Genomic DNA, 25,407 nt, shown 5'->3' on the forward strand with positions numbered 1-25,407 from the left:
TACCACAAGACAAAACAATATTATTGTTATTTGTTATGGTAAATAGTCCAACCAACTGTTTAGATGATATAAGTATAGCCAGTATAGGTACTAGGTAGTAGGTATAGTAGGTACTCTCCTCACCGCCGCATATATATAATACCGTCCTTGTGCCGAACCCAGCGGTAGATTTATTATGAGTATTTTTTATAATATTATATTATATATAGTGGACGCAGTAGTAGTAGTAGTAATGGTAATCGCAAGTATCAATATATATTAAATAGCGTAGTAGCAGTATTTTATATTATATTGTATGTCGTTCGTGAATCCAGCGAATGTGGGACATACCTCTACTACATAGTACAAGTACCGTCTTGGTAACCTGACCCTCGGTCTTAATAATTAGCCTACATGCCCGCAGCCTTCCTACTATGATTTTCATTCAAAGGAGACAGGTTTTTAAATAGTTTTAATGTACCTGCATAACAAATAATTATTTATTTTTCAGAGACGTATGTGAAGAAAAAAAATGAAACAGAACGCCAAGTAAAGGACGTGAATGTTTTAATCGTGGTACATTGTTGTATGTTCAGCGTAGCAAATGCGAGATTGTGGTATGGATAGAAAACAAATCGCTATGTAGGTACCTATAACTTTGACAACTACGGCCGAGCTCGATCATTAATTACCTACCAACACTCGGAATACAAATTTTTTTATCGACGTTGTGTTGACACGCGCATTTTGTAATATCACAGTAGATTATACTCTATTATAGGCATGACGATCACATAGTACTCATCAATGTTTACAAATTGCAAACCAATGTCATGTGGTATGTAGCACGATTGATTGAAGTAAATGTGGCGTAGATTAATTATTATTTTAATAAAATTTGATATTTTTGATACTGTTGAAGACATTTCAAAATGTCTTCATAATATATTTTCTTACTTGCTGGTATGTTCTCATTTTAATTATTTTAACAATGCACAATTAATTAATCTGAAGATGGTATTACGAAGATGGTAAACATAACATGTAGTGCGCATATTATACTGAGTAGGTATTATACTTAATTGGTAAATCGTCAAAAAAGTTATTCCAAAAAAATATTATATATAAATTCAAACAAAGGTAAATTAATCTGTAATCAGTAATCATTCATCGTACTCAAGTCTGGTAAGAATCACAGGTCAAGGCCGTTCACAATTGTTACTGGAGATTTTATATTATATGAATAATATTACATATTACAAATTCAAAATGTGTATTAAATGTTGAGATTCAAGGTTTAAAGATTTTTAATCTATATTTTTCTCGTAAGCTATATCATTTTTGATTATTTTTTTAAATTTTAATTAGTCGACGTTTTAAAACTATATAATAGTTTATTATAATAATATACATATATATAACTACTATATGCATTTAATAATCTTATTAAAAATAGATTTATTATATTTAAACTTGAACATTACAAACAACACAAAGAAGCAAATCTAATGGTATCTAAGAAGTAAGAAATTCAGTATTTACAATAAAATGACCAGAAAAAAAACTTAGTGATGATTCTGGCATGGACCCTTACTTTGCATTGATCCTTGACCGAGATTAACCATGACACATATTTTGATTATGATGGTAGGTCACTAAGCTAACTGAAGAATAAAATGAGTATTATATTTAATATATTTTGTATTTAAAAAACAATTCTGTGTGGCTTTGTTAAAAGTCCAGTGTTTTATTATAGGTTAAAGATTAACATTTTTTATTGATCTTAAAATTTATTTTCAGAGGTTTACTATAAAGCTTATTGGTAATTTTTTAATATGACATTCGTCCATTTTTCAATATTTTAATTGTACCTAACCTTATAGGTACCTAGAAAACATTTTTTTAACAATTAACAATTTTACATAATAATAGGTTACATAATAGGTCTTATAGGATAGTATTAAAAAAAATCATCTTAGAACCAATAAACGGCTTCTTAATTTCATTCAAAACAACAAATGGATAAAAATAAATACCTATAGAGCTAGTACGTTTCAAATTGTACTCGCTTTGCATGTCGATTCTTATTTATTTCATTTCATTCAACGCATTTTGGATAGCTTATAGCTTAGTATTATTTCTGGTGAAGTTAACCTTGAAAACGAAGGTTATACAATTAATTTCTGGGCTTCTGGCTTTAAATTATCTATTTTTCTGCAAAGCAACTTTCGTACCAATTCTAAATCAATAAAAATCGTTAAACATGTAACGTAAGACTATTGGTATTTGCATAAAACGTGTTCTATAGTAGGTATTTGATGCATGTTTTTTTATGTGTCTGTCATCACATTTTAGAGTAAAAATAATGCTTTGATTTTTGACTTCAACCCCTTTTTGAAAAGGAAAATTCATCTAGTTCGTACTTTAAGAGATTGAATTACCGTCTTCAAAAGCAGGGACGGTTATAGGCGTAGGCGACGTAGGCATAAGTCTACGGCGGCGAAATTAATATTTATATAGAGGCGGCATATAAGAAAAGTTATAATAAAACAAGAGGCGGCAATTTCGATCTTTGCCTACATTTAAAAATTTGCTTGCACCGGCCCTGTTCAAAAGCGTCAGAAAAAAGGTTAAGCAGGCAATTGACACAAAATATTTTCTATACAATATAACCAAATTGTACTGATTTAATTAATTATATCCAGTACCTATACTATGAACACTGAATACTAATAGTAATTACGTATGTAAACAATTAAAAATGATAATTATTAAAGTATAGGTAATAATATACTAAATTAACATAATTTATTAATTTATATAAACTTTGTATTGTCTATTAAGCATGCAAGTGAATAATTATTAATATGTGTGTATCAACACTGTCAACTATAACTAAAATGTTATAGAGCTTAATATATTACATACTATAATTACTTAACTGTATAACAAATAATAGCAACTAATACTTTTAAAACTTGTATTGCTTAATAATGTATTAAATTTAAATCTCCGAAAACAATTCATGGGTTTTTCCTGCAGAGATTACCTATACAATTTTCTTAAATATTTGTATTTTCTTAAAATTTAATTATTTATTATAATTTTTAATTGTATGTAATTTGTATTTCTATAATTATAAAATATTATATCCTTTTTGATTTCCTAAAATAACTAACAAAGTTTATTTATTATAATAAGCTGAATATTATAATTATAATGAGATAATTAATTATACATTATGTTAAATTATTTTTTTTACCATATATAGCTTACAGTTTTTGGTATCATAGATTGATAACGATTATATAATCATACAAAATAAATTAAAATTATTATATAATAAAACCCAGTTCCATGAATTACTAATGATATTGATTCAACACTGAACTGCATTAATTATTATTCGGTATTTGTTTTTTTTCCACTTCCATCGTTCATTATAAATATTCATAAAAATAATTTGTATACTTATAGACTTATAGTATTTAAGGTTAAATACATAGTTATTTATTTTTTTTTTTGCGGAATTTTAATGGTGAATGTGATCAACTATTAAAAAATGAATTTATCATACAACCGTTTTTGTTAAAGGGGAAACTCATTTCTATATATATTGTTAAATTGTATTAATTCTCGCTAATTAAACATTTATTTTTTTTACTTTGTTTTATAGTTTCTATGAAAATTGTGGTTTTTTATCTATACCTATGTCCTAGCATAATGATTTTTATTTACAATTTGATACACACTATATATGTATGTACCTTTTTATAAAAGAGATCATTCAATTGAAACTTTCATTTTTAATTTTTAATACATTTTTAGACTAAATTTGGTAAGAAAAAAATGAATTTATAATTTTAAGAAATAGTTTTTTCACAAATAATTCCGTAAACATTTTATTGTCGGTTTGCACGTCTTCTACCTGCAAAAATCTCTTAAAATTATCGTATCACATAATCACTATGTAATATTATAATCGTTATAATCTTAATTCTTTAGTTCAATTTTTAATTGACGGACTATTGGCTTTCGTCGGGGTATACCTACACTATTAATTGGTATACCCCGATCTCATTTATTTAATTCAAACATTTTTAATATATTTTTCACACTTGTTCTACTCATCTTATTTTTTTATAGCGAGTATACACGCATCTTACAAAAATTGCATATAATTCACCCCTTCGAACATATTTAAATAAATATATTACTATGTATTAGGAACTAAGTAAGTAACCGTGCCTTCCTATGTATTATAAGTATACATTTATAATCTATTGGCTATATTACATTTTTTATTTTAAATCAACGAAAAAAAAATTATTTTTCATCATCAGAATGTCAGTCAAAGGCTGTATATTATATTATATTATTATTATATTATATGTTTATAACTATTTATCGACATTTTTGACGTGTGTCAGTAAAGATCGACATTATGTTGGTAAAAAGTGCAGGACTACAAACGTTTCTCTTTGATATAGAACTAAATTCGCGACTTCGTTTTAAAAATTAAAATTATAGCTTATAATATGTGTTTACATATAATATGTGCGTAAGCATAACATAGACAATATATTTTGGTTCCAATGGATACTTTCGATATTCTTATATTCCGTCGAAATTGAATCGTCTCACCGGAAGGATTTTGTAAATACACGCGTCAAATGTAATCAAAAAGGGGTGCAAATGCGTGGGAACAAGTTTTGTGTTTCCTGTAACACACGGACCTCCGTCCGACCGTGTATATGTATGTCTAATATATATATAATAATACGACATTTCGTGTTCACGAATACATATAAATATAGGTTCTTATGTGTATATATAAAATATACATATTTTATTGTGTATATTACATATATAAAATATAAATGTATATACGACGAACAGGTGAGATCTTACGTTTGTGCGTGGGTTTTTGTATAACGGTTTCGTGTGTACATCTGCCATTTAATTCCGCCTCGAGAGAAGTAATACTCCGTAAGACGCATAAGGATAAATTTATATATATATTAAATTATATACATAAATACACACCACCACACGTGGGACTCGTCTTTTATATAGTAATAGGTATTTCAAGAAAATGGGACGTAAGTATTAAATGGGTAGTGAGTACCTATATATACTAATATATTATATATTATATCATATTATATAAAATACATATATTACGGAAAGCCATTCGAACACAAATTACCATCTCCAGGTTTAAAACATCTCCAACTAGTTCCATAATATAATTAAAGCTTTTACTAAGGATTAGACCTTATTAAAAATGTTTTTACCAAAATAAAAAATAGATGATTATAATATTGAATTTAATATTTATAATATTTGAACTAGTCTTCCAAATCTTATTAAAAATAATCTTGATAGATATTAGATTATTATCAATTATCATAATGTTTAATCAATAATCTTCAAATCTCTATAGCCTGCAATTAACTTCCATCATTTCTTCTGAAACCACTATCATGGAAATTGGACATATGTTTATCTTTATTCTTCCACAAAGTCAAATAACTCAAAAACTATGATGGTTCGAATTTTGACCATGGTAGGGTTTCTGTTAATTTTTTTACAAGTTATAATCAAAAAAAAATACGGTGGATTAGGGGGTTCTCGTGTCAAAATTAAAGTGTGCACCTCCATAGTACATTATTTAAAACTTAAGAAGTAGTAAAAAAAATATTCAAAAATTTGAATTTTGGTCTTTCAGTAGGTATGTTAAAAAATCCAAATATCAAATTTTTAATATTTATGAAAAACGAGATGCCTGGTGAATCATTCTGTATGCCATATGCTCAAAAGACTAATAATAATAATAATAATAATATATGAACATGCATATGTTGCGGAAGAATGAGATGAATGCACCATTAGTGCGAAGTTTCGACAATAGCCGAACTCTTAAATATCTATGAAGCTACCAGGTGAAAATAATAAAAACAATTTGATTGTGATGTTCGCTTTCGCAGAGACGCTAAAAAAGGTTTTTTTGACACTTTTCTTTTTATAATTTGACGTCTTAAACCATATGGTTTTTTTCTTTAAAAAAATGTAACTACAATACTACATTCTACAGACTACAGATGTTCAATCTATTATTCTTTTTAATATTATATATCTACACAATAGGTAATACGTATAGGTAACTAATGTTATTTATTCATTGGAAGTGTGTAACCGTGCATAGGATACATGCTATAGGTACTTGCAATATATATAAAGTAAAATATTTTATACAATTTACGAGATCTTAGATCTATTATAATTTATATTTCGTTAAAACATAAAACTGGTTTCAATCAGGCCCTGCTTAAGCGCTTAAACACACCTAAGCAAATTTAAGTTTTGCCACACTTCATATTATGTAAATTCTACCTACGTCAAATGTAGGCCTATATCGTCTACCCCCGGTGTCGGGCCTGATTTCAATAAATTATATTTTATATTAAAAAATACATTTATCAGAATATACAATATTTTATATTTTTACACATGGCAGTTGGTGGAAATAACTAATACTTATACAGTTTAATTAATAAATACTCGGTATTCTTTTATTTATGTACCTATACTTAATTAGACAATTTATTACCATACAAAATGTGAATAAAACTGTATTGTTTACTTAACGAAACAAATGAAAAGTTCTAAGGCGTATAAGGTACATAAAGGACTTAAATACAATTTTAAATGATTTTATTAATCAAGTATTGAAGTATGGACAACTACTGAACGAGTTACATAACAGATTAATTATCGTGTTATTAATTATATTGTTTCAGCAATCATAGAATAAAGACCGGGATTTTTTAATTGACTACCACTTAAACAACGTTATATACACGAAATTTAACACAAATTTCATTATCAACAATCTCGAACAGCCGGAAACAATGACAAAATTTTACTTTATTATAAAATATACATGCCCAAATTAAAGTACATTATTGGCATTTTTAGTATTTTATACCTTAAAAATGTTATTGGGACAAGTTAAAACATATATTTAATTTTTACATATTACATTAATGTAGTTTTTTGTACCACATAAGTATTCACCATACAATCATAGATACAAATAAAAACGAAAGTAAACATTGCGAACAAGGTAAAATAACAACTTGTAGCTGCAATATATAATGCACTTTTCTAATATTGCTAATTGCCTCGTCTTAAAAAGTGAGTGCAGTAGGATACACTATTTATAATAACAAGTATGAACTGTACAGTAGGAAATTAAAAAATATGTATAGTACATTAGTACTTTTATTCGGTTTTGAACTCTATTATGTATATTATTTTATAATATTTTGGTGAGCGGAATTAGATGTACAAAATTTGTAAATTTTCAACACTAGCTTGGCTCATGTGATACTTGATAGATATAGACAATAAATATAAATCTTATTATTGCTCTAAAAAACTGCCCTAAAAACTAAGAAAATAATAGCTTACCATAATATACTATTGTAACCAAATATATTGCAATCATTATAATAATATATTTCAATATCACTAATTTCCAGAATAATTACTAAGGATGATAAAAATATATTTATACCTTCCTGTCATTTTATATTTACCAACAAGTATTATATTTTTGATGAAAATAGTAGGTATATCAAAGAACTATAAGTTTTAGATATTACCTGGAATAGGTTTATTTTTTGGTTTTTGACCTTAATTAATAACTACTTATGATCCTAATAATTTGGGTATGATTCGCTATAATTTATTGATGTGATATTTTTTATTACTAAGAAAAATTCGTTCGTTATTTATTAAATAGCCGTGTAATTATTTCCATTTATTCAAAATTCTATATTATACCATAAAATATTAATTATTTTTGTTGTTAATTTGTAAAGAACAATTTCAAGCTTGGGTAGAGCCCATTAGTCATTTATACATAAAACTTAATTCTGTAATAGTATTTAATGTTCAAATGTAATTCAGCCATGCAGTTATAAATGTATAACATTAATATATTATACAGAATGTCCCGTGAGGATTTACCCATTGCGATATCTCCCGAAATAATGATGATATCGAAATTCTGGTTTATGAAACTCGTTCAGGATAATAAATTAACTATTTACATTTCCATGGAAAATCTATTTTAGAACGAATGTACAAAAAAAATCAGCATATTATTCAATATCGTATATTTATATGTTAATGAATACAAAAAACGAAAAATAAAGTCAAATATTTCGCAATATTTTATTGAAATATTTAATTAATGTTAACGTCGTGTTGTTTGACCATCAGCGCATATCCGCTTTATTAGAAATAAATAATAAATATATAATTATTTATAGTTTATGTAGAACAACATAATATAGCGGAGCACGCCAACAAAAATTACGCGGCATAATGATAAACAAACGCACGTGGTTCTAGAAAACGACAATAACAATAACAAAAACAACATTTGGCAGGTTTTACGAAGAGTACTATCGTAGTATTGTGGTAGTTCCGAGTTCGGTATCAGGACGTACGCGTTAGGCATTCATCAGAATGCAGGCTGCAGCCTGCTGATGCAGTGGCGGCAGTGCGATTGCCGCAGCTGCTACTCCCAAGTCCCAACCCGCCATTTCCATACTATTATTTATTATTTTCCCCCTTCACCGGCGATAACGATAACAATAACAAATAACATCACAATAATAAAAGGCTTCGGCGGCGGTGCATAATGCTGCAACTTACAAGCAGCCCTCCAAAAAACGAGCAACAGCTGCCGGCATCGCCGTCGTTTTCCCGCGTTTTATCTTAACACGACAACAATCACTCGTCCGTTTGCGATGGAGTGTTGGACACACTGTGCGCCACAGTGTCGCCGGTCCACCATCACATGACACACACCGACCAATCCGATGGCTTGGCGCCTTACATGCCGCACATTTTTCGGCTCTTCTTGATATTATTCAAACCATAGTACAATTATCTCGACGACCCGACTGCCGTATGACTCATTCGCGCGCCCTGGCCCTCCAGTCAAGTTTTTATCGCCAGTTCCGAGTTTTTCGCTCGTTTAGTTTTTTTATATTTGCGTAATCGCATATAAATCCCGTCTGAAGCCGACGGGCTTCTTCGTTTCTGCCTTCTCGACATTGTTTCGTTTTTCTATTGTTATTGTGTCGTTTCCACGGAGACCTGTTTTCGAACACTGTCGTCTGTCAATTCACTTTCGAAACCAGTGGTTTTTTTTTTTTATCCGTGGTGAAAGTGTTTTTTTTCTCCTTAATCATTCGTTTCTCACATCCGTCGGACTACAGTTTCGACGATCGAAAATGTCCTCACAGTCATGTAAGTACACAAATAATTTTAATTCATTATTCTGGTAGGTATACTAGGAAAGTAGGTTTTAAATTATAGACCACCCTCTTGTTGCCGTACTTAATTTAAAGATTTTTTCTAAATCTTTATTTCATGCTTATGACCGAATTTCGCTGTATAGATTCATTTTTGTTGTATTATGTGTATTTAGTTCTGTTTAATTCTCAGTTGATAATTTAGAAATAGCTCATGTTGAAACTTAAATTGGTATATTTTCACAATATCAACTGAAACTAGGTGTATCTACTCAATTTTATACAATCATTCAGTTAATTTTAAGTAGGTACATAAACTTTAAAAATAATTTTTTTTTCATTTATTTTGAAATTCATAATTATTTAAAACATTACTGAAATATGTTCGATAGGTCTAGCAATACATCTAATAGATTTTAGGATTGATAATTTTCACTTAATGATTTCAATCTGTAAATAATATTAGGTAATAATTATATTTAATTTGCATTGGGAAATCACTGGGATTTCCACTAATCATTATTTAATTTAAACATTTCTATTTTCATAGCCAGGTTTATTTATTTTTAGTGCAAATTTTTTTTTTACTCTAATAGTAAGTTAGTTTATTGTAATACTTATGTATGAGTTCACTAGCCAATTTTTTTATACACAAGATAAATAGTGATTAAAATTACCTAATCCAGTGTACTCAAATTCAAAATGCCAGTGGCCATTTACATATACGGGGTGTAACAGAAAGACTTGAAAAAAAAAAAAAATTATACTGATTAAACGTATGACATACATTTTTATTATTATATTATCAGTAAATAATTTATGAAATATACTCATGTCAGCTATTTCTCTAAAATTATATTTGAAAAAAAGTTATTACGTTCCAAATTGATTTAACTAAAATAATATTGAATTTAAAAAAAATACGAAAAAATAAACTACTTGACTTTGATAAATCTTTTTACCGTCAAAATTATTTTTAAAATCAGATTCACAAATAGACTATATTGAATTTATCCTAACAATTTTTTATTAAATTACCTACCTTTTTTATTTTATTTTGAATACTAAAAAATAAACATGAAAAACAAAAAAATATTGATTTGAACAAAAGTTATTCCAAAAGTCAGTTCAATCTGTTACACCTTGTATATTAATACATCAATGGTTCACTTGTAAAATATTTTTGTAGACTTTTTTACTTATGTCTATTCAATTTATAATTTATATAGATAACAATTATTGTGAGTTACACACACAGCATACAGAATAAACATACTGTAACTACACATAAATACTTAAAATGTAAAAATTATCTCATTGGAATTTAGAGATTACTAACGAGGGATGTAGAGATAAAATGTCGAGTAAAATATCAAATAATAGTATGTTGATTAATTATGTTATTTAATTATTGATAGTTGAATTAAAAAAAAAAAAATATCATTCAATAGCAATCATGAATATTACAAATTTTGAACTATAGCATGCCACATCAAAAGAGTTTGTGAGCCTTGTGTTTAAAACCACTGCCTTATCTTTATTGTAGGTAGGTAGTTGCCAGTTGGTTATACTTAGAGTTGGGCATAAAATTAAAAAAAAAAAGCATGCATCAATACTCCATATTTTATATTATACATTTGAAATTTATTTTATTTTATTAACTTCCTATTAATTACCTATAAGTATTATTTCTTCATAGAAACTTAGAAAGTTTTAAATATTAAATAATACAAATTATAAATTTATAACTAAATAGGTATATACATTACATCATTCAAAAATTATAAACTCATTACTTATAAGTTATAACTTTTCATAAAATTACTTTTACTCATATTTAGGTACCTAGTAAGTGCATATTTCACGAGAACAAAAATTTTAGTTTAGTTCTTATTTGTATCATTGTATGACTGTAAGAGTAAATAATTACAGCCATATAAGCACATTAAGAGTAGGACCACACATAGTAGTTGGGCTGCAGCAGTTAAATTACATTTTTTTTCAAATCATCTTGCAAGTTATAAAATTATTATATATGGTAAATGATACTTGATACTTTAAAATTGTGTATCATGGTACAAGATACAGTTATATTTTTACTCCCCAACCCTGGTTATACTGTAATACTTCATAGTTTATATTTTGTTAATTATCATTTATCTGATTTTACCATACTTCATAGTAAGGTAAAAAAAATGTATTTTTATTAATTTCAAATTATAACATAGTACTAAGTATATTTATATTTTTTTTTCAGGTCTTGTGTAACTCAAGATAGTGTATTACAATGTTCAATTTGTATGTTGACAAATTATACTTGAAAAAAATACAAATTTATTTGACCAAACATGGACGGCGTGGATGTACAACGATTGTTCAGTCCAGTTACATTGTTACCTAGACGTTTAAATTTCAGTGACTCGGATGAACCTTGTCTTATTGCTGCCAACATACAAGAGTCTCCTAAAACACCACCTAACCATGTACAATATATTCCACCCTTGACACCTGCCAGTCGTAAGCATCGGCCTATAATTCCATTAAGGTTTGCTGAGCATTTAGCTTCACCTTCAAAAGCTGATTCACCTCAAAAAGATGAGTTATCATATTCACCCCCTATAAAGAGGATTCGTGTTCTTAAACTTGAAGAAGGCATATTGGATCGATCTCAATCTATTGCAAAATCTAAATTATCTGAAAATAGAAATTCATGTCAATTGCTCAATGAATCAACAATATCTAAACCTAAACAATTTAGTATTAACCCATTCTCTCCTGCAGCAACTGACTTACGGTTAAAATGGACAAATAACAATAACAATAATAATAATAATGAATCATCAACACTTGACAACTGGTCTAAAGATTTAACAAATGTTGAGCTAACTGATCTAGAAGTATCCAGGTATTTTAAAGAATTCAAAGTGGAAGATCTTATTGGAAAAGGAGATTTTGGTGAGGTTTATAAGTGTACCAATATGCTAGAAGGAATGCCATATGCTATTAAGAAAACACTTAAAAAAGTAGTTGGAACTAGACGAGAAAATTATGCCCGTAAAGAGGTATATGCTAATGCTGCTTTATTTAGTCACCCAAATATAGTTGCTTATCATTCTGCATGGAATGAGAGTAATTCAGTCTTTATACAACTAGAATATTGTGATGGTGGAAATCTAGATGAAATGATATTTACAAAGCACCACAATTTCAATGATGCTGCCATCGAGCGTCTATTATCTCATTTAGCAAGTGGTCTTCATTATATGCATATGTCAAAAATGGTACACTTGGATATAAAACCTGCAAATATCATGATAAGTCATTCTAAGTTCCTGAAAACTGATGAAGATAAAGTTGATAGAGATATAATTTACAAAATTGGTGATCTCGGTCATGTAGCACATACAGACAATTTAAGTGATGTGGAAGACGGCGATGGCCGATATTTACCTAAAGAAATGTTAAGTGGAAAATATGATAGTTCAACAATAATGAAAGTTGATATATTTTCATTAGGAATGACTGCATATGAAGCCATTTCAGCTTTAAGGTTGCCAAGTGATGGACCAGAATGGCATTTTTTAAGGGATGGATTTGTACCAGATATAGAAGATTTTGGAATTAGTTTACTTATAGCAAATATGATTGATCCAAATCCTCTCAATCGGCCAAATGCTATTGATGTATACAAGAATGTTACATTAAAAATGTCAGAGTTGGCTGAGATCTCTACTTTACAGTTTAAAAGGGAATACTTGGCCAGTTGTACAGAAACACGATCTACTCAATGTTGTCCAACTACAAGAAATACCTCTACCTCTAAGCGAGTCCCTATAGCTTTAAGCACATGGCATAAGAGGCGCCTGGTTGGACAAAAATCGAAGCGCTATTATTCATTTTGAAAGTAAAATATTGTAACTTACTAACTCTGTTTTTTTCTTTATTTAGATTGTAACTTAAACTCTGTGATGATAATTATAGTTTTTTTTTTGTGCAAAGGGTCTCAAATTATTTTTTTATAAAAAGTTTGTGAATTTTTTATTGTATACGTTTTATGAAAATATGTGATTTTCTATAGTTACGCTAGTTATAAATAACATTAGTTATTTGCGGCATGATAAATATTTCTTCATCAGAGGCTGTGATACAGCACTCTTTAATATTATGATTTATGTTTTATTATTTTTGCTCAGTGTGCATATAAAAATAAGTTGTCACATTGTAATTATACTTCTAAAATTCATTTCGGCAATATTGTTTAAAATTGTATAATTACAAACTATTGTTAAAGTCCTTTAAGTACAGAAAAAAAGGAAAATATATCAATTAAATCTTAAATTAAGTACTTCATGAATTACATAATATTATAAAGTCAACCTTCTCATAAGCAATTAACATAACAACTAGTACTGTTTTACTTTTACAGCATTAGATACATTATATTTTGATATCAAGTAATCAAAATTTAATGTATATGTTATGTTTATATTTTATCTTATAATAACTATACCTAAATTAAATTCTAATTACATAATAGTTTTAGTTTTTATAATTTTGATAATTTTTAATAATGTACTGTCCGAAATGACTTTGAACGTATAACATTATTAGGGTCTTGGTATTATTATTATTATTATTTTTATTAACAAAAAATGTTTTTAGTTTTATTATTATATAATATGTTGAATAATAATATAATCTGTTTTTCACCTATTTTAATATATTTTTTTTTATAAAACTCACTTTATTAATGTTTCAAATTATGCCCATATTAAAAAAAAAAAAACTAAAGTGCATTATAGATTATTTACTATATGCATGTCTTTAAGTTTTATTTATGTTTTTACATTAAGTTTAAAACCGTAATATTTAAGATTATTTTCTCTTCAATGCCAACAATAATACTAGCGTAAATACTATGAATATATTAATAACTTGTAATTTATTATTATTGTTAATACCTAATAACAATCGTTTTAATGCGTTTAAGTTTATGTTACATTGTCTGTTTATTATGCATTATAATTTATTAGTTAAACAAAGTTACTGAACTGTTAAAAAATACCTATGTTCATATTTAATGTTAAGATATTTGTATGTAACAATTGATGTTATATTTAATTAAAAATAAACAATTAACACCAATATTTTCAATTTATTTATTTTAGATATTATATATGAGCCATCTGGTTAAGATAGTTATTTAAGTGTAGTTAGAGTTTTAATTTCTATTGCTGTAAATATCTACTGAAACCATATATATATAATTTTGTTGTAATACGAATAGTAAATTTATTTATGAGTAATCGGGTTCTGAATGTAAATGGTTATTTTAATTTACATTTGTGACACAAAGCAGACTTGTATTTCATTTGGTGGGGCAAAGTATAAAAATTAGTTACTACCATTACCCACCACCCATATAATTATATTGTTAATTCATTTTTCATAAAATCACCATAATTAAATATAGGGATGGTCAGACGAACCGCCCCATTAAAATACGTGTTTGGCGCCACTGGCATGAAGACACTTTTGTGATACCCTTAAAAGGAAATAATTGTAAGAAAAAAAAATGTGATTTTCTTATTTAATAAGTAATTCAATGATATGTGTATCATGGATTATACATTTTACCCATAAAAATATAATTTGTTCAGAAAATAATTAGTTTTTCCATCTATGGTTATAAAATGTATTTTAATAAATTTAAATCTCTTATGTTCTTTTGAGTTTTCCAAAATCAAGATACAAGAGACTAATTGCTGTGATATGTGAATTTTCAACTGTTATTTGGGTCCTGTACTCCTGTGAATCTACTCTTTAGTCTAATGAATTGGCCATTATAGGTATAAACACGGACAACGATATCTTAGCACGTGGCTAAAGATATTATTATTTATTTCCAGACCATGTAAATATAAAACTTATTGGTACCCTCAATCCGAGATCTTGCCTTCAATCGGAATATTTAATCACAGTTCGCGATTTAGAAAATATTAAATAACACAGATATGAAATATTTTATATCTGTGTTAAATAAAAAGATTATCTCACCATGTTGAAATTAATTTGATTGTTATCAATTATCATTTATTTTCTCATCATGTTATCAAAGAGGCTGGAACACGTTAGTCCTAACTCCTAACACGAATCTTGAGTCTTCATAAATAGTCTTGACTCTTGAGCACTTTGAGCCGATAATATACGATGTAGGTATTAGGTAAATAGTTACTACCTATTCGCTATATTGCTTCAAGTCATTGTCCTTACTTTTTAGTTCTTTCAGTCAAAGTGTACTTGGGAATTTCTTTAGTCAATAAGATTCCTTCTAGTGTTTTCACTCTTCAATTTTTCATAACTTATATTACATATTTTGCTTAGTGTTCTTTTAATTCTTTTAGACGTATTTCACGTTAATTAATTAAAAACTTTATCACGTTAAGACGTTAACCGTTGTTATTATCATTAGATTAAGACATTAAATATTAAAATCAATGTTATCATTCACAAAAATAATAGCATGTGAATAAATTAACTTTATTGTTTGAACTTTTGAAGTTGACATTTAGAATTCGGAACTACAGGAAAGACAAGTAAGATAAAGGATTGTTTTTATTTCTCATCTCAGTTTGACTTGACAGCTTTTATTTGTATTTTTCACTGTGTAGTTTGTGAATTATATATTTATTTTTTTTATCATTTTTTTTTTTAGGAAATTTAAAAACAGAATTACAGTTACTACAATATTCAACATGAATCCTACTTTGTCTATCAAGTGCATACCGTATATTAATGGATCAAAACGTAATTGTATTAGGGGTGTTTATTGTCTAACTAGGCGTTTTAAATCAGATGATGATAATAGTTCAAAAAAGAACCAATTAGCTGTTGACAAACTAAATAATCTTTTAAAAACCATGAAAAAGGGGAATGACACCATAATGCCTCCTCAACAATCTAAACCTATTGAATTAGCACAACCTAGAAAGTTGGCGAGAAAAGCGGAACAAAATAAACAAGAAATTGATGATTCTAAACAGAACCAGCCATTGGGAGAAAAATTATCTGATGCAGCCACTAAAGTTGCCCAATCAATTGGAGGTGACACCAAAAAAACTAAATCGGATTTATTGAATTTGCTGAGAATTTATAACAATGAACCTAATGATTCCTCTGAAAAAAAGGCAAAATCTTCTGTTCAGTTAGATGATCTACTATCAGGAATGAAAATTGACCGTTCCCAATCTAAAAAGTCTGTGGAATTTAGTGATGTTGATAGAGCCCAACGAGTAAAAGAGTTATTAGGCTATAGTTCAGGTGATTATCAAAGAACTAAAAAATACAAAAAGCCATTGGATAATTATGTGCCTATTAATTTATTTAGCAGTGAACCTCTTGGTATATTTAAAAACTTTGAAAAAAACAAAGAGATTCTAATATTGCCTACTTGGGATAAATTGCATGAAAAGAGTTTGCAGATAGCAGTAACACACCCACCAAGAAATATTTATGAACAAATGATTATTTGGACAGAACAAGGAAAGTTGTGGAAATTTCCTATTGATAACGAACAAGGTATGGATGATGAGAGCAATGTGTTTTTTGCTGAACACGTGTTTTTAGAACCACTAATTGAAGAATGGTGCCCTAAAAAAGGACCAATCAGACATTTTATGGAATTAGTATGTGTTGGCTTGTCAAAAAATCCATTCCTGACTGTTGAAGAAAAAAAAGATCACATTAATTGGTTCAGGCAGTATTTCTATGAGAAAAATCAATTATTGAATGAAGTTGGTGCATTTGAAATTAAGTCATTACCAGAAAATGTCAAGGAGTATTATAAACCTTCAATTCCAGATGAATAAAATAAAATGAATAAATAAATATTATTGTAGTGCAGAGCATAAAAATAGTGAATAAACTATTTTACACCATACGTCTTGTTTTTTTAATTTAAATTGGCTAGTTTTTTTTAATTATAGATGTAATAAAATCATTGTTGGTTAAAATTTAGAATGACATATTTCTAGATTTTTAATGGAGCACCAAGCAAGGAATGTGCAATTGGTTTTCCAATTACCTATGTATTTTAATTTATACTTTATGCTTTATGACTTGTTATAACAGACAATTTACTTCAACAATGCTATAGTTTTCTCCATGTTGGCGGCACTTCAACGAAAATTGTTCAACTATAACATTCATGAATTTAATAAAGAAATGCACAAAAGAAAAATTTTCCTAATTTCATTAATAATGAATCTTGTAGAAGAAAATGTATATGAAATAAAGAAAAAGTAATAAATTCGGGTTAATTAAGGTATTAATATAGGGTTTTCCATTCTATAAAATTAAAATTAAAATAGTAAAATAGTTAGCACTTACCATTCAAAAATGTTCTTAATTGCTATTGATCAATTAATATAAATAATGTGTAAAAATGATCGAAGTATAATAAATTATACATCTAATATTACATATGGTTTATATTTTTGTAATATCATATTTAAAGATTATTATCTTTTGTATAAACATTTTCAAGAAGATCATCCTCTAAATAATTTGCAGTAAAAAAGGAGGTTCTAATTTAAAGAATAGAAGTTATTGTCACACGTCGCCGTGTCGGACATTCCTTAGGTAGTACAAAAATCATCAGAAATTTAAAAATACTGTTTTTAGGAGTACTTATTAAAATAAATGTAGTATTAAAGGAAAAAACGGGAGATCATTCTTAAAAAAAATCCCCTGTATACAATATACTCACTATAATTTTTTTGTAGATAGTATGTCAGGCCTTTGCTACGAGAATGTATTGATCATAGCCATTATAACACTATGATTAATGAACATAAGCTATCAAATTCAGAATTATTTTTTAACTTTACCAGAATGTTGCCAACTACATTTGAAGAACTGGTTATTTTAATGGGCTCATCTCTTAAGAGAATCCATCCAAAACCTGATATTCTATCAGTCGAAGAAATTTTATCAGCCACATTAAAGTTAGTTTTATATAATATTTATGTAAAAATATGACATCAAATAAATCATTAAATAGACATTTAGCTGCTGGTGAAAGCATGACTGACATAATGTTTAATTTTTAAATCGGCAAATCTACTATTTCAAAAATAATTTTAGAATGCTGCAATTGTTTGTGAGATGTATTAAAGATGATGTAAGCTGAGGTAATTATAGTATTAAATAAACATAGATAATAGTACCTAAATAAATTCTATACTAAACTTAATTGGTAATATTTTTAGGTGTTATTTACACCTACTGAAGAAAGATGAAAAAAATTGTACATCAAGTATGTACATTTTTATTTTAAGAAAATTAAAATATAAAAAAGCCAATCGTTTTACTTAGAATTTAATGATCAATTCATATTAAATGCACAATGTTTGGTAAATTATATTGTTATTGTTTAATTTTTTTCAGGCATTTCCAAATAGTGGTTCTATCAACCACAATTACAAAGGCACACTTAGCATCATTCGTTTGTGATGCCAATTATAATTTTACATGACATGACACATTGTGTTGATATTGGAATGCCTGGCAGGTGTAGTGATGCGGGAGTTTTCGTTGCGTCTTAAATAGCCAAATAGGTAAAAGGGTACTACAGAATGATTTTAATTTTCCTGAAGACCTGAACCTTCACCTATAAGTGAACATTTTGAAGACTGTCCTTATTTCATTGTGGCGGACAAAGCTTTTCCACACCCAACAAATTTAATGAGACGAGACTATATCCCGGAAGAGCAATTGAAAAATTATCTTTGAAATCTACCATTTTCAACTATAGGTGATTTATTGAGTAAATATTAATAACTACTAGAGATTTGATTGAATATAAAATCTGTATTAACAAATTATATGGACATTTTAAACCATTTTTTTGATATTTTCAGATAGAGCCCAGTAAAAAGATGCATAGAAAATTGCTTTGGAATATTAGTGTCAAGGTGGCGTATATACCAAAGAGTAATTATTGCATCTGAGCAAACTGTGATGAGTGCCATCAAAGCAATAGTGGTTCTTCATAATTTAATTTTAAAAATAGAAACTGAGTCAGGTAATACAATGTTTTTGTTAACTAATGTATACCAAAATTGTATATATAAAATGGTGGTTAACTCTTTACATGCACTTTATTTTTTTCTATTATGAAAATCATTTTTATTTTATAGGAATACACACATATTACTCCTCTACAAGTTTTGGCGAAACTGAAATAATTGCAAACCAAAATTCAGCCAGTTTAGTTCCAATGGGTCAAATGGGAACAAATTTTTATGACAATAACTCAAAAGAAGTTAGGTCAAAATTAACTGATTACTTTGCTACAGAAGGTAGGGTTTCATTTCAGTATGGAAATGTATAATGCAATTTTATAAAAACTCTAATACCTATTAATTACAAATAAAAATATTTTATTAAAATAATAAAAAAAAAACAATGTTTACTTATTAACATAACATTAAACAATCAAATGAAAAACATTTCTTCATCATTGAACTTTAGTCGAATAAAAAATAAGATCCGTAAGTATTAAAAAGAGGATAAGTCGTGTATGTCTGTCACTCTGCTGTACAGTAGGTTCAAGACTTCAAGTAGGTTACTATAATAGATGGAATTAAATTTGAATCCAATGATATTATATCATTGTATACGAAAAACTTTTCTGAGCGGAGATGGTTTATCTGTCAAGGATATATTATTGATAATTAAAATTTTCAAATCTTAGATTTAAAAAGAAAAACTTTATGAATTTCTATTTAAGATAATTTGAACATTGCCGTAATTTTTACGTGTGTTTAGTCAAAATTTGAACTTAAAATTCCTATAAAAAAAAATCATGCAGTACCTATGTATGTTTAATATTTTTCAACTGCTATTGTAACAATATGTTAGGTGTCTTGAATTAAATTTTCAAGGTTTTCTACCCAACAAATACATTTTTATTGATATTTATAGAAAAAAAAACTAAAAAAATTGAAAAATTAAAATGTCAGTAAACAGCTCAAAACAAATCAAAATATTTTGAAAATTTTATCAAATATTTCAATGCCTATATAAACATTCAGTGAAAATTTCAAGTATCTGCGAACATTTGTTTTAGAGTTACACCAAAATAAGAAAATCGCTAATTGAGAAATCTAGTGAAAATCCAATGCTCATAAAAATTTAATTTGAATTTCTGGTGGAAATTTTTTTTGTGATAAAGATTGACAAACTTGTTAGAAATCTTGTATTAAATTTTCAAATCTTAGATTTAAAAAAAATTTTTTTCATGAATTTCTAGCTTTTTGCTAATTTTTGTGATTTTTACGTATTTTGTCAAAATCCAAACTTTGAATGCTTATAAAAAAAATTGTGACTATGAATTTATTTTATTTTTCAACTGCTAGTGTAACAATATGTTAGGTGCCTTGTATTAAATTTTAATCCCAATTATTGAGATATAAAACTTTATTAACCTTCCCAAAATATTGGGAATTTTTTATTTTTTACCCCCCACAGTACAAACTAGATTTACTTTCTGATTGAACAAGGTACTGAAATCGAAAATCGAAGCACTTTTACTGCCTCAAAACGTGATGACACACATACAAAAAAAAAACACATGGTAAAATCAATATACATTCCTCGCTTCGCTCAGGATCTAAAAACTAATCATTCATTTCTTCAATGACAATAGCAATCAGTTTTCCTTGAAGAATTATTTTTTAGTTTTTGATAAGACTGACATTAAACTTACTAAATATGAACCAAACTTGGTATCATTGTTGGACTCGGGCTCAATAAATACAGGATCCAATGGTGGAATAGGTCTAGGTCTACTATACTTTAGTTCTTCAATAATCATCTCCATAGCAGATTCTGTAGAAAATAAACATACAAAATATTTCATTGATAGGTCAGTTTCAAGGAAGAAATACAGAAAAGTATAAAAACACATACTTTTAAGACTTCCTGTCTTTTTTTTCACTTGAACTATTTATATAACAATTAGTGTACAATAAAATAAGAATATATGTTTACATTTCTAAGTAATTAATTTTTTTTTACCATTTTTCAATCATCAATACTTCATCTAAAAATCTTAATATGTTAAAATAAGGCCATTCTTTTTTAGCTTCTGCTGCACCACTTACTCCAGCTTTCTTTTCTCTAGTATATTTTAGTTCAAGATAATTCCAGCTGTTTTTTAATCCCTGAATAGAATATTTGCCTAAATATTGAAAATGTATCATGAATAATTTACAACAGCATATGATTTAAGAAATTTATCTACCATCAAATTCAGTAAATATTTTGATCCATAAATTAATTTTTCTATTTTCTGATCTTTCTCCCAAAGACATTTTGTGATTCCAAAGTGGTCTGCTTACGTCTACTGAAGTTATGAAATTTACCATAGGTATGTTCTTTAGAAACTCCTAAAATTATATGACATGTACTGGAATTTGATTGTTCTTTAAGAGTATCTATATTCATCATAATAAAACAATAATTATCTATAAAGAAAATTAGTGATTCTTCATCAAACTCATCATCATGATCTGATAAGGAATGAGACCAATAAGAAAAGAATTAGAGTTGGCAGTTGGAAGAATCTTTTTAACAGTACAAACTTGTCTAGGCTTTTGTACTAACTGAGTATTATCTATAAATATTAAATAGAAAAGCTGGTTGTCAAAAAACTTAGGAAATTATTGTTTTTATACTTAGAGAACAAACATGAATCTTCATAGATTCGACTACAAACGCATTACAGCTAAAACAAAATGTTCCCTTAAAGTAATTAAGCATTAAAAGCATTAATAAATATGAAATGGGTATTAAATACATTAACAGTAATTTTATCAAAGCAAGAAGATGTTTCGTCTTTTGGATTTCTGGATTTTTATTAATTTTTGAAACACATCATTATAATAAAATTTACTAGGTGTGTTAATATTTTTCAACATCAGGATAATGATGATTACTGATTAGGTTACCTTTAAATAGGCTAAAAAATAATTAAACAAAAATTTTTTTTTAATATTTAGATTACTCAATCTTATATCTCATTTTAATATTTTATGCTTATAAAATATTTTGTTACATTACTTTTTATATATTAGAATGGAAATATTCTATGATTCTATAATTTTTTTTCGCTAGCCTCTTTTTTTTAGATTTTGGGGGGCCATTGCTCCCATGCCCCCTCCCCTTGTATACCTGTCCAAAGCATGGTTTTTAGTTTTTTTGCTAATGATTTTGCGAATCAATTTTTTGAAACTTCAAAAACTTTTGGGATCAGAGGAAATTACTATTGTTGTATCATTGACTTTATATAAATGTATCAATCAGATATAAGTTCTGATTTAACAAGTAAATTGCTATTAATCAAAGAAATAATAAGAATTTAAATAGTAATAATAAAAACACAATAAATAAATAGATAATAATTAGTATTAGATGTAGATAATATATATTATTAAAATACAGATATTTATTTCCTTAGAAACATAAAATACTTGCATTTATAATGAATGATAGAATAGAATATAGTCATACAATATAATAATAATTTTATTAACAAAAAAAAAAAAAATGTCTATAGCAAGATTCTATATTATGTACCCTAGGTCCCTAGAGCTATTTTTTTTTTTATTCAAAAACCATAAAAAATTACATAGGATACAAAAAACATTGAGTTAGATTACATGAGCTATAGAGCCCAATATTTAATTTCGCCCTGGGGCCCTAAATAACCAAGTTGCAGCACTAAATCATTTTTAGTAAATTTGTGTCAAGCAATTAACAAAGCCACCTTCTTAAATCTCTCTGACCCTGGTGACAATATAACAAAGCAAATAAATAAGTTATTAGTGAATGAGTACTTACAAAGACAATTTAAGAATTAAATTCAAACTATAAATGTTCTACACATTTACAAAACCCAAAATAAATTGAATGTATATTCAGATATTCTAAAACTACTAAACCTTTATTGCACTGAATAAATTTACAAAGACTTATGTAGGCGTATTTTAATATTGATGGACTGTTTAAAAAAAATATTCTAATTCTAGCATACAAAACAGTATAACTTTTGAAACTTTAAAAATTAATTCTAAAATTGGTATAATAATGTACTTATTAACTATTAAGCTAATTAATCTTTAAAAGTAATTATTTTTTAATATTATGTAAATTATGTTTTATATATGTCCCATTGTTTTTCTCTTCTCTAAAATAACTTTAATAACAATTTAATTTGTATGTTTAATCTTAGGTGTTCCTCATCTCTAACCTGACACAAGCTTTGCTACACACTGGAGCGGTGGCGTTACGCAAGATACATTTCACCACGACAGTAAAATCAAACGCCTGTGAAATGTCTAAAAAAGTACATGTACATTAAAATTTTTTTCAAGTGAATATCAAATGGCATCGACAACTCTATGCACTTGGTGAATTTTAAAATGGAACAAGTGGGTACTGCGAAAATCGAACTGTGAGTGGGGAAGGATGAAATTTATGCTTGGTAAGATTCGTTTGAGTAAAAGTCTTTCTAGAATTTTGGCAAAAAAAAGTAACAGACTAATGGGCCGGAATGAGGATAATACAGTGTCTGGTGGTTTATTAGGTTTTGGAACAAGAGGATTATGATTGAAAATTTCCACAGAATCGGGAAAAATGTGAGTTTAAAAATGGAGTTAAATATATGTGTAAGGTGGATGATTGCTTTTTCGGGCAAACATCTAACAACTTCGGCTGTAATTAGATCGAATCCAAGAGATTTATTAAGAGGGTATTTATTTAAGGCGTATATCACTTCATTTGAAATTAAGTGTTTGACTGGTATAGTAACTGGAAGAGGAGACTTTAGAGACTCTTCCACGATATTTATGGTTTCGGGAGAGAAGATATCAGAATGAGGCTGAAATATATCAGATAAATGTTGTTTAAATAATTCAGCTTTATTGGGTTATTGAGTAGAAATTGGCGAAGCGATTCTGCCATTAGTCGTTATTAACCACAGACTAAAAATACTACAAAAAAAAAAAAAATAGATAAACTGGTTACTGGACTGGAAACGATAAACGGGTGGAGTGCGCCGCCGAGTGCGGGTACTCAGGGTAGCCGGAATCACAGATTCACAGTGTAACGCTTGCAGTACATGGACAAATGTGACTCTATCTATTGATAATATTTAGCATTTGTTATACATATATTTATTTGCATGTTATTTCTATTTATAATTACAATAGTTTAATACATTTATACACACCTATTAACTCTTGGGTTTGGCGTTTGGATATAACTATATTAGCATTTTAATATGCATACTATTTTAATGAAATTTTAATATTTATCCTCAAGTATTATATCACAACAAGAATGCGACAATATTCCAATGTGGAAAATAAAATCCAACAAAAATAAATTCAAAGAAAAAGAAGTATGCTAAATTAGTTTTAAAAAAAATAGCATTTAATTTACAATTATTTTCAACAATACTTTAAAATTGAATCAATACACTGTATATTAAGTACTATGAATAAAAATTAATTTTAGTTGGATATATTATAAGCACATGCATAAATAGTGTTTGAAATCTGGGGGGCCAAAGCTGTAGCTCAGATCAGGATACTGAGTATTCTTATGATGCTTTTAAATTAAATAATGTGTATTAGTAGTAAAATCATTTGTTTTTTTTTGGGGGGGAGGCTAATCCCCCCCCATATTAGCACCTATTGTATATAAGCAAAGATTATTAAAGAATTAATAAAAACAAGTTACTATACTCCGTACCACGAGAGAACGCATACGGCGGCCGACCAAAACTCGTCGTTTTCGCGCATGAGCTGATTGCCGTATGCGTTCTCTGGTGGTATGGTAGGGGAAATTTGGCCTCGGTACGACGGAGCGCAATCATTCGGATGCGCCAGCCGTATGCGTTCTCTCGTGGTACGGAGTATAGGATATATTTATTTTTTAAATAGTAGTACCATTGATTCTATAATCAATGGTAGTACAGTTGTATCTATATAGCGAATAATGGTGATCACTGGACACTGATGTATTA

The 25,407-nt window shown here is 27.8% G+C and overlaps 2 protein-coding genes and 2 long non-coding RNA genes across 7 annotated transcripts; 3 read left to right on the plus strand and 1 right to left on the minus strand.

Annotated features, from left to right (window-relative positions):
* Positions 1–8,933: 8,933 nt before the first annotated feature.
* On the plus strand, positions 8,934–14,461 carry LOC107167359 (wee1-like protein kinase 2). The gene is made up of 2 exons (XM_015516378.2): positions 8,934–9,309; positions 11,572–14,461. The coding sequence occupies exon 2, from the start codon at positions 11,663–11,665 to the stop codon at positions 13,214–13,216; it is 1,554 nt and encodes a 517-aa protein (XP_015371864.1). The 5' UTR covers positions 8,934–9,309; positions 11,572–11,662; the 3' UTR covers positions 13,217–14,461.
* A 968-nt stretch (positions 14,462–15,429) lies between these two features.
* On the plus strand, positions 15,430–17,253 carry mRpS31 (mitochondrial ribosomal protein S31). Of its 2 annotated transcripts, none has more exons than XM_015516380.2 (2): positions 15,430–15,910; positions 16,030–17,253. In XM_015516380.2, exon 2 carries the CDS (start codon positions 16,070–16,072, stop codon positions 17,180–17,182), a length of 1,113 nt encoding a protein of 370 aa, XP_015371866.1. In that variant the 5' UTR covers positions 15,430–15,910; positions 16,030–16,069; the 3' UTR covers positions 17,183–17,253. The 2 variants fall into 2 exon arrangements, with proteins under 2 accessions (XP_015371866.1, XP_089086038.1); XM_089229912.1 differs by having other exon boundaries at positions 15,440–15,526.
* Positions 17,254–17,408: 155 nt separating this feature from the next.
* On the plus strand, positions 17,409–25,390 carry LOC149055180 (uncharacterized). 3 transcript variants are annotated; one of them, XR_016192218.1, is made up of 6 exons: positions 17,409–18,505; positions 18,584–18,630; positions 18,762–19,128; positions 19,235–19,398; positions 19,514–19,675; positions 23,611–25,390. It is a non-coding gene; the product is annotated as an uncharacterized LOC149055180 (long non-coding RNA). The 3 variants fall into 3 exon arrangements; XR_016192217.1 differs by lacking the exon at positions 23,611–25,390 and having other exon boundaries at positions 18,762–19,140; positions 19,514–19,725; XR_016192216.1 differs by lacking the exon at positions 23,611–25,390 and having other exon boundaries at positions 19,514–19,725.
* Positions 21,401–23,622, minus strand: LOC149055181 (uncharacterized). The gene is made up of 3 exons (XR_016192219.1): positions 23,220–23,622; positions 21,622–21,814; positions 21,401–21,558 (listed from the first exon to the last, which is right to left on the minus strand). It is a non-coding gene; the product is annotated as an uncharacterized LOC149055181 (long non-coding RNA).
* Positions 25,391–25,407: the final 17 nt, after the last annotated feature.

The sequence above is a fragment of the Diuraphis noxia genome, unplaced genomic scaffold (genome assembly GCF_037042655.1).
Source record: "Diuraphis noxia isolate RWA-SAM2 unplaced genomic scaffold, SU_Dnox_SAM2 contig0005, whole genome shotgun sequence".
NCBI classification, from domain to species: Eukaryota; Metazoa; Arthropoda; class Insecta; order Hemiptera; family Aphididae; genus Diuraphis; species Diuraphis noxia.

Excerpts from the sequence above, each read along its gene's own strand:
- LOC107167359 (XM_015516378.2), top strand. The coding sequence starts at position 11,663 with ATGGACGGCGTGGATGTACAACGATTGTTCAGTCCAGTTACATTGTTA.